The 21,001-nt window shown below is 38.4% G+C and overlaps 1 protein-coding gene across 3 annotated transcripts in view; it reads right to left on the bottom strand.

The window, feature by feature from the left end:
• Positions 1–21,001, bottom strand: part of Tmtc2 (transmembrane and tetratricopeptide repeat containing 2) — a 434,585-nt gene that overhangs the window by 239,724 nt on the left and 173,860 nt on the right. For 2 of the 3 annotated variants that reach the window (XM_004623764.2, XM_023716254.1), the window contains exon 2: positions 20,408–20,978. The exons of the other annotated variant lie outside the window; for it this stretch is intronic. In XM_004623764.2, coding sequence (XP_004623821.1) covers positions 20,408–20,978 — 571 coding nt within the window. The remainder of the gene's footprint in view (positions 1–20,407; positions 20,979–21,001) is intronic. 3 annotated transcript variants of the gene reach the window in all.

Here is a 21,001-nt window from a genome sequence, read left to right as displayed (position 1 = left end):
AATATCCAATTACTTTACTTAATAATTGCACCAAAGCTAAAAATTGGTGATGCTGTAATTTGAGTGTGTCAAAGAGAAACAGGACAGAGTGAACCATGAGAAAGAAAAGGTTTTGAGTTAATAAGAAAAAAAAAAAATGTATGCAAGGTAGTAAAGGTCTACAAGAAGGATGAAACTTCAATGTGTAAGATTGTGAAGAGAAGAGATTTGTGCTAGTTTTGCTATCATACCTCATAATGACACTGCCAATGACAAAGTTCTGGTCATAAACCATGCTATTTACGTAAAATAAGAAAAACTCTCAGCTTGTGTATGTATTTATCAGGAGAAAATGGTATATAAGCGTTTGCTCCTATCTGCGGTTCTAGGTATTCACTGGGGAACGTGGAAATTATCAACTATGGATGTGGCTGGGGGACAACTGTAGAAAGAACTTTCTATTCCATAAAAGTTTTTAAAAGTCTATATTTTGGATGGCATATTGAAAATCTCTGTTCTTTAACTATATATTTTATGTTGGTATCCCTAATTTTTAATTTTTCCTCCTTTTTATGTACTTGGTACAGAGTCTCTCTATGCAGCTCAGACTCATAGTGATCCTCCTGTTTTCACCCTCCTCAGTGCTTTATTAATTGGGAATGAAAAATAATAGCAAAGCATTTAAAGCTTCTTCAGCAAATCGATCTGTTACTGTACAACTAGTTTCCAGCATACACTGGAAATATGTTTTGGGCTGGGGATGTACCTCAGCCTGGCCAATGCAAGGTCTTGAGTTTGATTCCACATATTTCATATATATGCAATAAAGAGGGCTGGCCAGATAGTGCAGCAGATTAAAGTGCCTGATTAGGCAGACGTAGGGATTATGTTCGATCCCCAGCGTGCAATGCCAGCCCTGCCCCTTGGGGCACACTGAGAGGGCGACTGAGACGGGGCGTGGTGATGTGCACCTGTAATCTCAGTGCTTGGGAGGCTGAAAAACAGGAAGGATCACTACATGTCCAGTCTGTGTAGTGAGACCCTGTAGACCCTGTACTAAATGCATTAAAAAATAAAAATTAAAAAAATAAGCAATGAGGAACAAAAGAACACAAAGCCTTAAGTGAGGAAGTGAAGAAAGAAAGGGAGAGGTACAGGGAGGGAGTATGGAGGAAGAGAAGGAAAAAAAATCAAATCTTTGAATCATGAGACTCAGGAGTTCACCTGGACATGCTGGCTGCCCTAAACTGACTTAATTTCTCTGGACGTTCACAGCTATTAATGAAAAGACCTTGTAATACCCATTTAACTTTCTCTGATCTTCAGGAGGCAAATTCAAGTGTCATAAACACTTTAAACAATATTAAAGTAAACAGAAGAGATTACTGGCGTAAGAGACCAATTATTCTTGCAGTAGAGATACTCACTTCCTTCAAAAGGATATAGTTGTGGCATTTAACAAACTTGAATAAAACTGCATACTTCTCTGTGACCTGAGAACATGGCTTCAGGAAAGAAGTTACCTCTCATCTCATTTCTAAATATCTCTCAAAGATCCAGTCATATTCTAATTCATGGCTGCAGTGAATGAACGGCAACATTCCAGTACTGATGAGGACTGGAGTGAATTAATGCATCCTTGTGCATCATAGTATCACAACATTAACATTTTATTGCAATTCCTGTAACAGATTTTGATATCATTTTATTTCTGTTTGATTTTTGAGGCCCGTCTTGAGTTCACTATGTAGTCAAAGCTGGCCTCGAACTCACAGCATTCCTCCTGCCCCAGCCTCCTGCGTGCTAGGATTCCTAGAGTGTACCACCACGCTTGGCTTATAAACTTTGATTGCTTAAAAAAATAGTAACAACAAACCAGGAACAGGTACAGCCAAATATATGATCTTTTGGGCATGTATTTTTATGTTAGCAAATGTTCAGAAAGGGTGACCATCCAAAACTAAACAACAATAAAAATGGCTCACATTACTTTACCTCTTACCATTTAACAAGCACTCAGAGACATCAATGAATTAATTCAATTATTCATTCTTCAAATGTGCCCATATTTGAAATGTACACACTGCGAGACAAAGAGCAAAACATCAGGATTCCCACATCATGCTGCCAGTGAAGCAGTGGCATTCTACTCGGTCACTCTCTGGTCCAGAAAGTGAAGAAATATCTAGTTTTGATTCTGAAAGTTCAATAGTCTGGTCCTGGCATTCTTCTTCTTTGACTGTTAGCTCCTTAACCTTAAGGAAAACACTAATACTAAATTCACTGACATGATCTTAGATTCTTTAGTCATTCTTTGTGGCTTAATGGTTTGTAGAATTTGTTAATCTCATGCAGAAAACACCTTTTGGCAGTCTGAATTTTCCAACTTCAGCCAAACAAGGGAAGAAGAAAAGAATAAATTAAGATAAAAAAAAGTGAAGAAAACATTAGAAATACATGGGGAGGAGGGAAGAAAGAGAAATAACTTTGAAAATGGCCAAATACAAAATTATTCTAAAAAGAACATCCAAATAATTCTTATTTGAATGTACCTACATAATATTAAGGATTTGAGATTTTTGGCTTGATGACCAAAATAGCAGGCTGGTGGAAAATACCAACTTCATATTCATCTTTAAAAGTTTGGTTGTGGTGGGCGAGATAGCTCTGCGGCATGAATGCCTGCCTGGCAAGCTCAGGGTCCCCGTTTTGATCCCCAGTATCACATGTCATGCTGGCCCCAGAACTGTAATCCAGCCCTACGGGGGCTGAGACAAGAGGATCACTGAGTCTGAACTGTGTAGTGAGAGGCCGTATTAACTATATATAAAAAAATAAATAAAGGTTTGATTATCTTTCACTTTCTTAATTTTGAAACAATAATTCTGATGGTGTTCAGCTATCCTAAGGGGCTCCTCATTTGAGCATAAGAAGGTAGTTCATTTTCAAAAAGATATGATAAAAGACGTAACACAGTAACTACAATATTCTTGATTTTCAGCTACATCCCAGCTAAAATAGGTCACAACCACCAATGCACTTACCACCAAGATCATTAAAAATGAATAATCTTTGCCAAAGTCAACCGCTTCTTACCTACAAGCTGTATATCTACATTTTTCCAATGACATCTTTCCCTCATGATAGGATTGATAGGAGTGCTTGGCCTTATACCATGAAAAAAATATATATATAATTTAAATATATCTAAGTAATTTGGGGAAAAGAAAAACAGGAAGATGAAGAAAAAGAAAAATACATGTACCCCTATACTACAAGCTGAATCTCAACTGAAGATGTATTTTTACAGCTGCTAGGAACTTCGAGAGGTGGTTGTTCTTGGAAACCACCTTCTGCTTACTTGGGCTGCCTTTAGGGGAGATCGTTACCAAAGTTTACTTTGTCTGATTAGTTTGAATGAATTCAGCATCCAGGGAATAATCAGAGCACTAAGTTTGGATATGAGTTCATTTTGAGACTTTTAGGATGAAGGAGATCCTACCAACAGAGTGGGATTGGCCATACCTGTTCATGTGCCTCACAGAACACTTGATATGTATAGCACAGGAAAATAAAAATCTGTGCCTTCTCCAGCCAGTCCTCAACTACAAACATAAAAGAACATAAAAATCGACAAATTTTAATTAAAAATTATAAGTAAAAACTTAAGTATATTGAAAGGTTTTTGTAAAATGCATGCAATTTTTATAAAACAGAATGATTCATATTACAACAAGTAGGTGGTTCTAAATCTTTTGGAGAAATCTAATTACTAATACATACGAATTTAACAACTAAGTTGCTAGAACACAGTCACATCTATTCTCTTGATGGGACACAAATGTCAGAAAAGGCACTTGTGATAGAGTTCACAGCCCTCAAAGCATTTGCTACCTAGGACCTTTTCAAACGACGACAGGTTTCTGAGACCGAGCAGAAAGAATAGTAAGTTTGACAACGTATACTGTTATTTCTAGAGGTCTTTGAAAAATTTCTCTAAAAGAACAGAAAATTAGTGTTCATATTAAAAGAGAACATGCTATCTTTCTTCACCACACAAGAGATCAAAGTATCTGCTTATGAGCAAAAATAATAGAGCAGATAATGTAAAAATAGCATTCACTAAGAACTAAAAAGGACTGACCCATGAAAGATTCCATTTTAGATAAATTGTGCTGTATTTAAGAGACAATGAGACACGTAAGTCCATCATAACAAAAGGGAGATACGATATTATTTTAAAAAACAAATAGAGTCCTCAGAAAGAGATTCAGAAAATATATCCTTCCTTCTGTCTGCAGTAAATAATTTGGTCCTCACATACATTATAAGCACTTTGGGATTTATTCTTTTGTTACTAGAAATGATTGTGAAATTTAATACCAGCCCAAAAATTCATCTCCTAATCTGATTATTGCAAAGACAAGGAAAGTCATAATTTTATGAAAAAGCAACAAAGTCATTTTAAAATTTATGATTAAAATAAAATGATATAATTTTATCCTTTAAGCATCTTCAGACACACCTGTACTGGAAAAGACCCTGCTGGAGAGGTTAAATGACTTGTCCACAATTACACAACCAGTCGTGGCAAAATCTGCGTGAGAACCGAGGCCTTCTGGTTAGAACTGCGGGGTTCATGTCATTATGCCCTATGGCTATACTTTTTACAGCAGGTTCCCTTTATGTCTGAAATCACAACTTCTCTGAAATGTCTAACATTTGTCAGAGTCCTTTACGTAATTAATCTAGAAAAAGGTTACCAGCTGGACAGAAAGGGGCAGATTCAAACCGCCTTCATATAAATCTGATGTAAATCAGAAAATGGCTTAATGGCATATTAAATTTTTATAGAATTCTTCTCCCTTAATTTTATGTTATTGCTCCTTTAAAGGTAGTAACTAGCAAATCCTCCTCTAAGAAGTATACCAAGGCATATTTTAGGATGGCCATTTCTTTAAAGGGATAGAGAAATACTATTTCAGTCCTCTCTTTAAATGTTTGTTTGTCTAAAGATGTTTCCTTTTTCAAATAGGTAATAGAATGGAAATCAGATTTATCCCAGATTTTACTAGCCCCTTTTTACTTTGACATTTCCTGGTGAAATATAAAATAAGTCAATTTATGTTTGAAATACAACCTAATTAGTGCTGCATGTGTATGACATGTATAAAATAACACTGTAAAGAAAATACGTGCAAAAGCCTACGAGTTCCCATATTCATACTAACAATGTAATCAACCATTACTCATTCAAAAATGTACCAAACACACAGCCAAGAAAGCAATAAAATTCTGACATACAATTCTTACTTTAGGAAACTGTATTAGAGGATCTATGTATGGACTTTACAATTTATCGGTGTTTCAAAAACACAAATTAAAGGTCCAACTATTCTGACCCATACATAAGCCCAAAGAAGATACCATGTTCAATTAATTTCTACTACTTGTTAAACAGAAAACAAGAAAACTACGCATATCAAAGGCACCAGTGAAAACCTGGAGGGAGTTTCCCTATGGCTTTAACTAGGCACCATTTGAAGTCAAAATGCTCCCTATAGATACTGTTAGGCTTGAAAAGTAAAACACACAAAATCAACATCTTCAGAAAAGAGTTACTGAAAGTCCAACATCTCCATCCTTAATTAAAAATTAAGTTGCCAAAATTGAATATACTCAAAACCAATTAGTTGTGCTTTTTCAGTTGGGCCAACTATGTGAATTACGCATCAATAAAACTATTACAAACAAGCCAAAAAGTCTGATTTGAACTAATATGATATAAACCATCATTTCTATTTATTCCATGTACTATATATTATAATGTATTTCCCCTACAGAAATCCTAAATGTTTCTTATTAGAAAGTGCTACCCTGAAGGGGATATAACACAATCCATAGTCTATGTACACTACTGTCTTTGAATAATATTTTTCAAATCAAAATTATACCTGGGCCTCATAGGTTTTGGATATTGAATCCAGAAAACTATACTCCCTTTAAAAAAAAAAAAAAGAAAAGAAAAGAAAGGAAGAAAAATTCATCAATCAAAAAGTCTTCATAATCAAGTATCTTGAGTAGTTTAGGATTTTCTAAGAAACATGTGACATTATTTGGCATGATAATATTGCTAATTAATCTAAAAAGATTTGTATTACTATATTAATAAAAATTTCAGAATAAAATTTAACTGAATTACAAAGTAAACTCATTAATGCAGACACATGCTTTTCTCCATAGAGCTGTTAGGAATGCACTGTCCTGAAAACATAAGCAAGTAAATACGGTAGATTGGCAAGGAGGCAGGAATATGAATTTCAGAGACAAACCAAACAGCTCTTTGTGATCTGACGCCAGGTAATTCTTTAGAACATGCTTTCTGAGAAATACCATGATTTTCTAGGGAAATCAGGGAAGCTAACAAAAACTTAAGAAGCAAAGTTAGTAAAATGCGACCTCTAGGAAGTAGGTACAAAACCCCTGCCTTAAATCTGCTAAATATGGAACAAGGGCAAATGATATACCTATAAGCCAAAGTGATGTTCAAGTTCAGAAGACCAAAGTCTCAATGTCTGTTCTCCTTCAAGGATAGAGAGATTCCAAAGAAAACATGATCCAGTAGACTAGCAGTATACACGCATACATACATGCCAATGCTCATCAAATACCTTAAATAATCATTCTACTTTTTACATTGAAGTTCAATTTTACTGTATATTTGGAGTTCACGTAAGGTTTTTTTTTAAAAAAAAAAAAAATTTTGTGAGGGTCTCACTACGCAACTCAAACTGGTAGTGATTCTGCTGTCTTCAGCCTCCCCAGTACTGGAGGGACATATGACATATATAGAATATATATGTCAGGAATGTGCCACTATGTGTGAACTCAGTCGCTGGCTCAGAGTGCCTGGGGGCAGGGCCAGCACAGCATGTGATGCCAGGGATCGAACCCTGGCCCCTGCATGTGCCAAGGCACCTGCTTAGTTCACTGAGCTATCTCGCCAGCTCACTTAACCTCTTTTTAAAATGAGATAACAATAATGAATCTACATAGTTATCATGACAGTTATTGCTGGAGATATAGCCCAGACATGTAGATATTAAATCCCCTGTGGATATTAAATCCTCTGTATGGCCAAAAACAAATCCTTAAGAAAGCACAAGGGAGAGCACTACAGAAGAGGCGTAGCTCAGTGATAGAGCCCTTGCCTAGCATGCTTATGGGTTCAATGCCAGCACTGCGGAGAGCAAAAAAACTAATCCCTGCACCCAGGAAGTTGAAGCGGGAGGATCACAAGTTTGAGGACAGCCGCAGCTATACAGGGAGTTGGAAGCCAGCAGGACCACAGAGGCAAGCTTCTTATCACAAAACAGCCTCTGGAACAGAAAATACAGGTGGACTTGGAACACAAATGAGAAGTGTGAGCACGAAATGACCTTGAATTGAAGAAACAAGCATGAATAGGTGGACCTTGAATTGAAGAAACAAGGATAAATAGGTTACTACCTTTCCTGTCCTTTTTTGGTTCTTCTCTCAGATTCTTTCCTAATCAGCTAAATTAAATTGTCTGACACTTGTGCTCCTCTAGCACGTTATGGAATCCCACTCAGCATGCAGCGCTGCGGTTACTACACACTTGTCTCCTACTTCCTAGAGGTTGGAGTAAAATAGGAAGCATCTTTCCGTTTTTGGTGCTCATAAATGTAGACACTTCGTGGGAAAGAATAGAACATTTATACTTGATGTTATCATATGAATAGCATTTGTCCTAAAGCCAAGCTACAGAAGAGGAAAGAGGGTATTTCTTTTGTAATACTATTTGATTCTTCCATTTTCAGTAACATTATACAAAGGCAGTATAATGGGAAGAGAGTAAGCTTTGGCATGAGACATTGAGAATGAAATCTTCTCTTTATTGTGCATGATTTGTGAATCATGAGACAATTTTTTCATAGCCACAATCTTCATCTTATTATAGCTTTTCTATAAATAAAAGTTAACACCATGTAATGTAGAATGGACCAAAACTAAGGCATAGAAGACACTTCAGCAGCACACAGTAGGCCTCATGGTGGTTGGTGTCCTTCTTACTATCAGACTTGTGTATATACAAATGAAAGTGTATACAGTGAATTCAGATGGGTAATTTCTCTTCTTCTATGAACAATATAGAAATCAGTACAGCCATGGGGAAGATTATATTGCGAGATGCAAGAAAATCAAAGACTATAAACGATCCTGTCCAAGAAGCAGAAACTTCCAGCTGCTGCAGTGACAATGTAAATCCAGCCACGCCATTTTTCCATTGATGCCTCTGCATTTTCTCCATTTTTGCCCTTCTACTTCAAAAACACATTCATTTCAGGTTTCGAGTTTCACTATTCACAATAGGTTGCCACCCATTTGAATGTTCACCAGATTGTGAAAACAGGCCACTTTCTATAGCTAAAGAATCTTTACAAATCTTTCCAACTGCTATGACTGCCTTTTCAAAAATGCCATCACATTCCTGGACTTGTTAGAACTAAGTGGACTGCACACCCACCCGATGTGTCCACCACTAATGCCGAGCGTGTTCCTTGGTCCTCTGCCCGTAGCAGCCCTGCTCTGGAGAGCTACAAAGGATGGCGTGGAAGAAGTGCCCTACTGTTTACTAACTTTCCACTTCTAGACCAAAGTGAAGCTCAGCATCACTGCAGAGACCACTCTCGAGTGAGCAGTAACCTATTTCAAATAGCAACACACTGCTTGTGAAAGAAATTAGCCAAATTAGAAAGAAAAATACACTGACTTTAGCATCTGCATTAAACTCAGGATAGCAATAAAAGTAAGTAAACCACCTGAACATGGATTTAAATGAAGCTGGTGATGCAGAACAACAAAACTCAAACAGGGAAGCCCCCATGAAGCTAGTGGGGGGGAGGGGAAGTCAAGAAGGAGCCTAAGGACAAGAATCAACAAGAAAACAACAAAGAACAACTCAGTTTCCAAAGGAAGCTTAGCATTTTTAGTATAAGAAAAGAGACCTAGGAGAAATGAAGAGCAGAATTCTAATTAATGATTAACTTGAGTGATGGCTACATGAAGGTCCATTACTAATCTCTAGTTCAATTGAAGTGCAATTGACCAAATGAAAATTTCCATAGTAACAAGCTCTTAAATATTAAAGGCAAGGAGGAAATGTGTGTAATGACAGGCATTAGACCTAGAGGAGCAGGCCAGGACTCCTTGCCCCTCCCCTCACTCATCGCACGCCTAATTTCTGCAGGCCTCAAATTCTGTTAAGAAATGGGGCAAGATGCAGAGACACTGATGGTTTCTAGTATTTCTCTCCTGTTGTCAAATCTCACTTGTATAAACACTCTATAATATTTGGTAGTACTATATGAGGGAATCAGACTTGTAGTGTTCATTAGCAGGTCCTAAAGTCTAGCTATTCATCAAAATTTTGAGAGATTTTTAAAAAGCCACCCTTTAGTTATCCCCCTCCAGCTTTGCCTCAACTCAACAAAAAGCACACAGGCCAAAAATTTCAGTAGTCTCCACTTTTGTCCTGAAATCTCTAGTTTAAAATAATTTACCTATGAGAAGCAGATGGCTGTTAAGTTTGGTATGTTCAGAGAAAACTCATGATGAAACCTAGTCTTTCAAGTAAGTAGTCACCCCCACCCACCCCATCTGTCAACTAAATCAGATTTGTTAATACTGGACTTTAGAGATCAAATACTAATAGTACCTACATATTTGTGTCAGCAAGCCGAAGTTACTAAAATTTAAGTTTCCATAAAAATGAATTCACCTGAATGTTATTAAGGCATCCAAAATATTTTATGAAATTTTTGACAGCCAGAAAATACCCTTGCTCTATAAACAAAAGTTTCTGCCTTCCGTGCCCTCCCTAGGAGGTGGAGAAATGAACTAAGTGGTTGAACAACAACAAAAATCTAGCTTCAACGTTTCTGTGAAAAGGTTTGTTATAATAGAGATTCAGGAAATCTGCTGCAACAATATTGCCTGCCAGGTTGGGGAAGAATAGGAGAAGGGAAAAGATTAGCATTCACCTTTAGGTAATAACAGTGCCTCCTTTTTCACAAAAGAATGAGACTCGAACACTGCAAGCTATTGCAGCCGCTGAACTAATCTTCCTTCCTATAAACCTGGCTAAAAGGAAATATAGAGGAAACAGAGCAGTAGGGGTAGCATTGGAAAGCGAGGCTCCCCTCCACGTTCAGATATATAAGCAACAGCACCCTCCTGAGCCCAGAGGGGATAAAACCAGGCTACAAAAATGGGAAGTGATAAGGAGATAGGAGCAGTGATGAAGGCCAATTAAGGACGGCCATAGGTACTTGTTTCCAGTCAATCAAACAAAAGATAAATGATCAGATCACACTGTTCTGAAAAATTATCCTTGATTCTATTCCTCAGTTTTCTTTCAATTATCAGCACTGGTGGCAAATACTCCATTGTTTGCTGACTGACATTTCACCACGCATCCCATTAACTGGATGGTCTAGGTGGTCCCAGAATAACCATTGCCACGTCTATGGATGCTCCTTATAACAACAGATTAAAAAGTTTATGAATATAAAAAAGAGGCAAACCAGCAGAATGCTGATGACAGTGATGATACCTACTATAGGAAAAGAACTTGGCAGACAGTGTACATTTACTGCATCTATACCTAAAACATAAGGTATTGTTATATCCCTGACTGAGAGATCACATAGAAGTCTAGTAATTCCCTCAAGCCCATAGAGCTGGAAGATGAGCTCATTTCTGTGGAGGTCTGAGTGTGTAAGATCTAGTCCCATGTGCTTTCCACTATGGCCCTACTAGCACCTCTGCGTGGAAAGCCTAGTCAAATACCAAGTGGTCATTTAAGGTAACAGCAGTTCTTTCCACAGTATTAAACATATTTGTTTATTACACTGTGCCTTCACATCTTAAGACTACACACAATGGCTTAAATTGGCATATATTCATTTGAAAGCTCAAATACAGAAACATAAAAATTTCATGTAATTAAAAGTTTTTCATTTTATAAAAGTTGGAAGGGACAGCAGGGACAAAATGAAAAATTAAGTTGTGTTATGCACATGCACAAACTCCGCATGATATAGGCCAGCCAAATAGCTCAATGGATTAAAGTGCCTGCAACCAGGCACAGGGTCCTGGGGTTCAAACCAGAGACAGCAATTAAGACTGGGTGTGGTTACACGCCTGTAATCCCAGCACTTGGGAAGCTGTAAACAGGAGAATCACTACGAGTCCAAACTAGTAGTGAGACCCTCAATACCTTGTACACCCTTCTGTAAAATACAGGAAAAAAAAAAAAAAACCTCCCCATGATAAATGTAATCATTATGTACTGCAAACACGGACTAATAGAGAAATGTTATGGAAATGTGCTGTGATCATTCCTGTGTAAGCCTGATACAACTAACTACATCACATCCCCTAAATTCATGCAGTCATGCCCACAAGCCCACCACACACTCACACCTAAATTATAGGTGGAGGGCACTTACAAGTTGTCAATACATTAAAAACCAACATAACACCACCACCCCCCAAGCTGGGTCGTACTACTAACAGATTTAGCAACTTAAAATGCACAAAATTAAACATTATTTTTCCTTTTTATAGATTTAGAGACAAATTTAATTATTTTTAAAAATCAATAATTGACATTGCGTATGATCAAGAGTATTAAATATACCTGCTTTGTAGCTTACATTTAGCCATATGTTACTGAGAAATTCTGGATGTATTTTCTATTTCTTCATTTTCAAAAAACTAACTGAGTCACTTACGCTTTTATATGTCCTTCACTTTTTTCTATGCTGCCCTGCTATGAATCTTACCAGCAAAATGACAACCATATAACAAAATATAAGCATTGCCGGTTATCCTATCATGTCAAAGTGAGGTATTGGTTTTTGCACTGTATTTTACTGATATTAAATGAATAAACATGCATAAAAAGAAAGTGTTCTTTGGAACAGCAACACTGACTTCACTAATCACAGCCATAATTACTGAAGAAACATGTATTAAATTTGGAATTCATGCTATTTCACTTGATGTGAGAGTTATAATCGGACCAGCAGAGCATACAAGAGCCATCTGGGTTCTGCAGCGCTGTAAAGACAAAGCAGAGAGCAAGGGCGCACTGACCTTATTAGCAACAAAACACCACAGACCTGGGCGTTACGAGTTGTTATTTTTCTCTTGATTTCTCAATGTCCTTCTGAAGAAAGGAATAGTATGATCAATGGTATAAAACCTGAATGTTTAAAAATAAAGCCTTGCCTTACCATCGTATCACATGTGCTAGTTCCTATAGTACCATTGCACCTAACAGTCATGTTTATCCACCTCCTCCTGCCTCATTCGTCCCTTGTAGGACTCTATAACATATTCATAGAATCCTAGAATCCGCTTCCTATACTTTCAGTTTCATCAGAGAAATCAGCACTAGATTAGCATTTCTATTGTTCCAGGCAATTAAGGCCCAAATCTGACTTCTAGACAATGACAGTGGATTTCAGATTTGTGCAAACTACATCGTTCTCCATGAAACTGCCAGTACTGAGTTAAACATGAGTAACCTGATCATCATGTGCCTCCCCTCATGCAGTTCCTCTGAGCCAGCAGGTTATCGAAAATTGAGCTGAGTGATGTAATACGCACCCCATAAACAGTGTGAGGAGAACGGCATAGATGATTTCAATGAGATTCATTATTTATTCATCACAAGGTCCAATTTGGGTGTCATTTTCACTCGCGATACGCTGAGTTAACTAGTTGAAATTCAGTGCTGATAGTGTCAAATGCAGAAAAAGACCTTCTTAAAAATTTTTGTCTGTCTTCTTGTATGTGCAAGTAAAAAACAAAGAGGGATTTTGTACTCGTGGCTGGTTGTGGTTGTATCAGAGCATTGTTCAGCAACACTGAAAGGAAAGACACTGAAGAAAAGTCCATATGGGTCCCTATTTTTCTCATTAGAAGTTCATAATAATATGCCAAATATTACAGAGTGAAAAAAATAAAATGCCACCCATCTTCAGAAAATAAATGCATTTTGAAACATGCTAGAGGATGACATATAGACCAACCGGAGACACCCTTAGCGAATGAGATACAGTATTAAATCCAGCTCTTGAGTTTACTGCTGACTCCCATAACCCAAAATAAAAATTAAAAAAAAAAGAAAGATTTCATATTTTAAAAAGGACAGAAAATGGATCCACCTCCCAACTCAGGTAGAAAAATGAAGCTGACCTATACATTCCTAGATTTTGTCCATGGTCTAAGTTTAAATATATTTAAAAACCATTAATTAACTTCTAATATTTGGGACCAATACATACTCTAAAATGCCCCTGTATTGTTATCCTCACTAGCAGGCCTCAGTCTACATACTTGTTTCCCTCTATACTCTTCATATACTCTGTCAAAATCACTGCTAGCAGACCCCAGTTGGTCCCGGAGTTTCCTTCTGTTCGTGTTCACCCTGTAGCTCCCACCCCGCTGGCCTCTCCAAATATACTGAGTACACGGAACTACCCGTCTGGGTTGTGCTTGGATGGCTCTGATTAGAAGATGTTTCCTGAAATCTATCAGTCGAAAGCCACTTTTCCTTCCTCTACACTCCCCTAAAACTCCTGATAGGTCCCTTACATCCTCACCAATTTCCCACTTGAACTGAAGTTGTGCATTTACATGCACTATTTTCAACTTCTCACTAGTCTGCAGCGAGAAGTTGTTCTGACCAGAGTCCTGTCTGTCTTTGAATTCCCATGATTTAATACAATCATTTCTTTTAACATAATTTGTAAAGATTGCTATTCACAGGTTTAAGGCTATAATGTGGCTGGAAATGTTAGCACACCCCAGTAAATCCTACTACTTGGGAGACTGAGGCAGAAGGATCATGAGTTCAAGGCCGAGCTGGGCAACGCAGTGAGACCCTGTCTCAAAACACCAAAGGGAATAAAAAGTCTGTAATCCAAACATCATTACAGAAGCTTGTAATGATAGGTTTCCAAATTTAAATTACTCTGTAACTAGAATACAGAATCATCTTAAATCAGTTGAGCAAAGGAGCCAAACTGCAGGAATAAAATACCTTTTTAATCTTTGACTTTTTGAATTGTAAAATATTTCTCAACCTCAACTTCATTTGCGGTATTATCTGGTTAGCAGTGTTGGCAGCTGTTCAAAGTTTTAAAGTACTACAGGTCATGAATATTCAATACTACAACAAGTTGACTGGGAGGAAATCCAAATACGTTTATAAATGCACGGCAAATAGCCCCGCAGCCTCAGTAAGGCTAAGAAATACTGTGATCAGAATCAGGTGTGCTGTGTATCTGGATTTTCACAAAGCCAAGTGTAAGGTAAAGGATGGGACAGAAATCATAAGATGTTGGGAATAATAGTTGAAGTGGAGTGGCATAGATGCTGAGTGAAAAATAAAAGGCATCAAATAAATCCTATTTCATTCAGCACAATTAATCTGAGGGTTGTCACCTGAGCAAAATCAAAACCTATGGGGCTGGGGAGATAGCTCAATAGAATAAGTGCTTGCCTGGCAATCTCAGGGTTCTGAGTTCAATCCCCGGTACCAAAAAAAAAAAAAATCAAAACCTAGTCTAGAAACAAAAGGGACAGAGCTGCAAATGTTAACAGATTCCACCAACACATGCCCAGCAACTAGTCAAACACAAACAAGCATGTGGAACCAACGTGCAAGTATTTGTAGGCTCTGCATTTGCACTTTTGTGCTTTTCTAGGTACAAAACAAGCATATGCACCAAAGCGCCGCATTTAATTTCTCTGGTATGCAAACAGTGATGAACCAAAATCCTGTTCCAGGAAATAAAATCGCACCTTTGGAAGTTACCAAAGAAAAAAACTTTACAAGTGGTTTGTCAGGATGCATTGTTTGTTAAGTATAGTCTAATCACATCTAAATCCAAGCTTAACTAACACCTACGAGCAAGATAAACATTACTTCCCAGGGGCAAAATCCATAATCCACATCCTTTTTGAGATTAAAACAAAAAAGTTATTTCTAGAAAGATGACTCATTTTTTTCAAAAGTGGTAATGCCTTCCATTTTCCTGCATGATAATAAATCGTCTTATTTATGAGAAGGAAAAAAACCCACAAAATTTAAGATAATGTGCATCTTGGAAGCAACTGCAGCAAACACAAATGTCACCTTTAGGGAAAGTCAAAGATCAAATTGAAAGGACATCATTTTGCCAAAAAATCTCAACTATTCTTAGTCTTGCTGTAGAGATTGTCACTCCCTGCTCCACTTTCCTTTCTGTCTTTCTTTTATTTTCCACCTGTAACTGAATAAGTGATTAGAAGACTAATACAAGGAAAAAAGATGTTTCCATATTAAAACAGTTAACAGATGTTAAATAAGCACAGAAAATAGCCACTAGACAAGTAATGCCTGATTTTGACTAAGAAAAATGTTGCTTTTACTGATTTTATTATCCATATACCTCTTGGGGTCATGGGAGGCTTGTAAAAAAAGTTGAGGGCAGATAAAACTCTGGTACTTATTTACAAGGCTACTTTCAGTGTATGCCCACGCTCCACTACCCTCACTTTTGACCACGTAAAACTAAGTAAATGAAAGCACATAAGGATTGCTAAACAATCATTTGATAAGAGGTCAAGAAAATTTGTTTTTCTGAAGTATGTGTCTTCCAGTCCCACCTTCCAGACCCCAAGAACCCGGTAATGAAATTATCACTGAAAACAGGGGCGGGGACAGATTTCACTCCAACACTACAGCCGCATGAAAAGAGAACGTCTTCAGCGTGAATACATGGTTTCCAGCACACCGACCATGTGCCGGGTGCCTTACTACAGGCCAAGGATAACTAAGGGCCACATTACACAGAATTCTGAGGCTCACACTCACTATTTTAAAACATACACGTTTGTTCATACACATTTCTGAAGACTTTTATATGTAATGTGTTCTGACATATCTAACTACTGACAAAATTATAGTTTGTCAGTGTCCAGCGACATTATTTTGCAAGTCTTACTGCTTCTCTCAAGCAGTTGTTAAGTTAAATGTGTTAACATTTGAGTATGCTAAGCGCAGAATCTGGCACATACAAACACACTAAATGCTCATTAAATACTAAATAAAATACCTGCTATATGCCAAGAACTTACTATTTCTCATGTACTTTAGCAAAGAAAAACGTAAGTTTCAATATGCTTTTTGCAGAGCTAGAAAAACCACTGTAACGTGCATCATTTATAACAAGTCTGGGAGTCAAAACTAGCCAAATTTTAGCATCTCAAATACTCAGTCTAGCCCAAACAGCGATTGCTGGTTTTTTAAATTTACAATGAATATTAAAAAACAGGAGACACCACAAAAGATTTGTTGTGTTCCTAAAGAAATCATAAGTGCTACTGAATAGAAACCTGATTTTTTTTTTTTTTTTAAAAAAATGCAATTATGGAATAGAAAAGACTAGTGGCGGCAGAGCGTCGCCGCTCAACGTAATCTTTTCTGCATGGCCCTGTGAGACACTTGAGCTTGGGAAGCAGAACAGTATCTAAATAAATGTTTACAATTAAGTTGAGTACACTAGCACGTGTCAGTAATCTCAGCTACTCAGGAGACTGAAAGGAAGAACACAAGTTCAAGGTCATCCTGGAAAATTCTGCAAGAACTTTTCTCAAAAATAAAAAGGAAAGGGGGTGAAGCTCAGCGGTAGAGCATCTGCCTCGCAGGTACGAGGCTCAGAGCCCAATCCCCTAAGCAATAACAACAGCAACAAGAGCTCCAGGATCAGAACCACAGTGCTTAGTATGTCTACTGTGGTAAAAAAGATGCTTAGTATGTCTGCTGTGATAAAAGTATCACCGTCACAATATAAAACTAGAAATGCTTGCCTTCTAACAAGCTTTCCATGGGCACCCATTTTAAGGTTTTCAGTATTTGATCAATTCCCTAATTTGTATCACAAAGCTAAAACATTTGTGCCCTCGAGTTTTCTGCTTACATTTGTGTCATTCTAGTAGGGTAAGGCAGTTTATGTCATCTGGCACACCCTAACCAGGATGTGGAGTTAACTGGGAAGATAATTAAGACTAGTTAAAAGGGATCCTCTAACGTTTTCTGATCTACTTCCTTCAGGAAGAATGACTTATAACTCATACCAGACATAGAAATCCATATATTACACTGGTACAGTATGGGATTTTCCGGAAGTTGTGTAAACAATCTATGCAATCCACAAGCTTCTTAGTCAGAGATTCTAAATCAAAGACGTGCTAACATGTACACTGCACATCGGTTAATTTCTAAGCAGGTCACATTTCACCTTCTATCAATGCTCTAGACACTTAAGAACTACTTGAGGTTTATCATTTCATCATGACTTTCTTAAAATTAAAAATTACAATTTCCATCTATGTTTCTTATTTTCCTTCACCAGTATACACTGTCTTCCAAATACTGCGCTGGGTACGCCAGCTCGCACTTAACGTCATGCGGCTCATATAATCATGCCAACTCCAGGAAACAAGGATAACTCTCTTCATTTCCAGAGGAAGAGACATATAGCAATAACCAAGCTTCCAGGTTGCATTCCACATTATTTCCTGACTACTGAGCATTCATCTGACGTTTTATATGTTTATCTTACCTTCATACATTTAGAGAATAGTAAAAGCATTTCTAAACAGTCAGAAGTATGAATTCTACTGGGCAAACTCAGCCTCAGCCAGAAGAACAACTGAAAGACCTAAGGTTAGGAAGGGGCGCTCAGATGAAGGGTCTTGCAGCCCGACGCCCACAACCACTACTGTGGCTGCCTGACCAGCAGCAGGGATGGGCAAGGGCAGGACAAGTAGTGTCGCCTCAGGACACTGAACCTCGAATAAGACTAAGTCCTTCTCCATAACACAGGGACCTCGACCCTCTCTAAGGAGTTTCTTTGCCAAAGGTATTTCTCATCTTTATCAAGCAGCAGTCATATGAGTCAGATTGACAGATAAAAATACAGAATGTTGAGGTAAATCTTAACTTTAAAAGATGAATAATTTTGTAAGTATGTCCTGATTATTGTCTACACTATTCGTATGGTAAGTCACTGTATGGTAAGTAACTCTGCCCTTAAACATATGCCTAGAGCTGGGGGTGATGGCGCACGCCTGTAATCCCAGCACTAGGAGTCTGAGGCAGGAGGACTGCTGTGAGTTCAAGCCAGCTTGAAATAATAGTGAGATAGATAGATAGATAGATAGATAGATAGATAGATAGATATATTGAAATTTTTCCCCAAAAAAACCTTCAAAAAGATTCAAAAGCAAATCCTGAATTGATGTATTAATGAGATGACAAAACAAACTTTTTTTTTTCATTTATGTATTTGGTACAGGGTCTTACTATACAGCTCAGACTCATAGTGATCCTCCTGCTTTCAGCCTCCACAATGCTGGGATTACAGGCATACTCCGCCATGCCTAGACTCAGTCACCTGCTGAGTGCCCCAGGGGTGGGGCCAGCATGGCATGTGGGACCGGGGTTCGAACCCTGGCCCCTGCACTTGCCAAAGCAGGCACTTAGCCCACTGAGCTATCTTGCTGGCCCTAAAATAAACAATTCTGTGAGACCAGATTTCATAGGCTATCAGCACGAGGTACAAAACATTACTGGGCCTGTGTTGGAAGACTGCAACCTGCAAAAACGACAAAGTATTCTATTTGTATTTTCAGGAAACAAGAAAGTGTGTTATGTCAATGACATCATTCTAGAAAAAAAAATTATTCTCTCCAAATCTCCTTGAAAGAAATAAAACTGTTTCTAAATGACGAATTTAACTTTCAAACCATATGTTGGTTCTAAGAATCAAACTCTACCTAGAATGTTCTTTAAAGTTTTAGCATTTAATTGGAATCCCAGAAGCACTTCATTAAGTTGTAGGTAGCTGAATCCTAAGTGAAAAGGTTACATTTCCCACAAAGCAAAAGCACAGCTATAGTTCTTCTACTATGTGAACAAAATGGTCAACAAGTGTTTTAGTTCCATTTTCCTCATTTTTTTCTTCATTAATTTCTTTCCAATTCAATTTTGAGCAAAATTGGGAAGTAAGGCAGAAAAGGTAGTCAAATCTAGGAAAACGAATGACTTCCTCACAGCAAATTTCTAAAGCCATAATTCCTACCCAAAAAAGTACAGTGGTCAGCGCCTACAGCCCCAGATATTCAGGAGGCAGAGGCAGGAGAGTTCAGATGAATGTACCAGTTTGAGACAAGCCTGGGAAACATACAAAGACTCTGTCTCAGGAAGGGACGAACAAAGGAAGGAAGGAAGGAAGGAAGGAAGGAAGGAAGGAAGGAAGGAAGGAAGGAAGGAAACTTGCTTGTGTCCAAAAGGAAGGAGGGGGGCAGGGGAGACAGCTTAGTAGAATAAGCACTTGCTTAGCAAGCTCAGGATCCTGAGTTCAATCCCCAGTACCACACACATACACACACACACACACACACACACACACACACACACACACACACACAAAGGAAAGCAGAAGTTTGTCTGAAGTTTCCAAACTCTGAAATTTCCAAACTTTGGCCAGATTCATTCCTAACTCAAAACAAGGTGAGTCTTCTGAGTGACAGGAAGGGGAGAGAATAGGCAGGCAGTTTCTCCAGGGGCCCGGTTTGCCCAGTAGCCCCTTCAGTGCTCTAGCAACTAACTCCTCAGTCTCTGAAGTATACTGGCATCCAAAAATGCTTCTGTAGCCACAGAATAAGGCAGGTCAGAGGAACCAACATGAAGCCCAGAGGCAAAGGTCTACACTGGCCCCGAGGCATAGCTTATGGCAAGCACTTTCTATTCTGATCCTTGTCCTCGGACAAGGAAAAGGTGACTCTGAGTCACTGTTTAGGAAGTCAACTTCCAGTGCAGTCTGCTGCCGCTGCTTTCCAAACTCAGGAAAAGTCATGCTAACTAACAGTAGAGGATTTCCCCTCCATACAGCCCAGCAGCTAATTCCTTTTTATTGGCTGTTATTTTTATAAAAATAAATTATAGGCAATTTATTGGATTAGGGGGAATTTGGCAGAAATAAAGAATGAATTAAAAATCAATGAATAAAGATGGATATTCTTAATAAGGCAAAATTATTCTTTTGGTACCTTTGAAATCATAAAAATCACTTAAGAAACCTGAGAAATAAAACAAGCAGTGACTGAAAACCCTCCTTAGCAGACAAAGGTCAAACAGGACACTTCCACTTGCCCAAGATCAAAAAGAAACTTATTTTAAATTCTGCTTGAGGAGGAACAAATTTGCTTTTTAAATGGCGGCCAAGAACCAAGCAAGTATATTACTCCGAAATCCAATGCTCAAGAGCTAACAATCACTTACTTTGTAAATGGTGGGTATGATCTGCTTCATTTTCAGTCTGTGAAAGACAAAGACATCATAAACTGCTGAGACTGCGAGAACAGTCACTCCTTGTTCTTTCCACAACATGCTGCACCCTGCACACAGTCCTGTCCCCAGGAACCAGCCCCAGGTCCTGGCTGAATAGCCTCTTGTAGAACAGTGTTTAATGTAGCACAGCAAGGAGAGGAGAAAGAACAGACCAGCCCCGACATCAGCCCGGCCCACGATTCCTGCCACCGCCTCTGTGTGGATGGGGTGGGAAGCAAACATCAGGCCGGCCATGAAGGTCCAGTATCCGTCGCCAAAGAGGATCTTGGAGAAGCTAGTGAAGAGACCGGTAACCGCCGCATGCAACAGGACGTTGACGAGATGGTAGCTCCAGGGGTTCAAGCCTCCGATGGCATGGTTCAGGCGAAAGGAAAGAGTGCAGAGCGGCCGGTAGGACTTGTGGCTGCCACTGTGTGTGAGAAGCGTCCCCCAAAAATCATTGTAGAAAATGTGGGTCCATGGAGTTTCTCGGAGGAGGTCCTGATTAGTTTTGATAGCACGGCTAGAAAACAAAATGTGTTTTTG

The sequence above is a fragment of the Octodon degus genome, unplaced genomic scaffold, assembly GCF_000260255.1.
Source record: "Octodon degus isolate 3935 unplaced genomic scaffold, OctDeg1.0 scaffold00004, whole genome shotgun sequence".
NCBI lineage: Eukaryota > Metazoa > Chordata > Mammalia > Rodentia > Octodontidae > Octodon > Octodon degus.
This window is presented reverse-complemented; position numbering and strand designations above follow the sequence as displayed.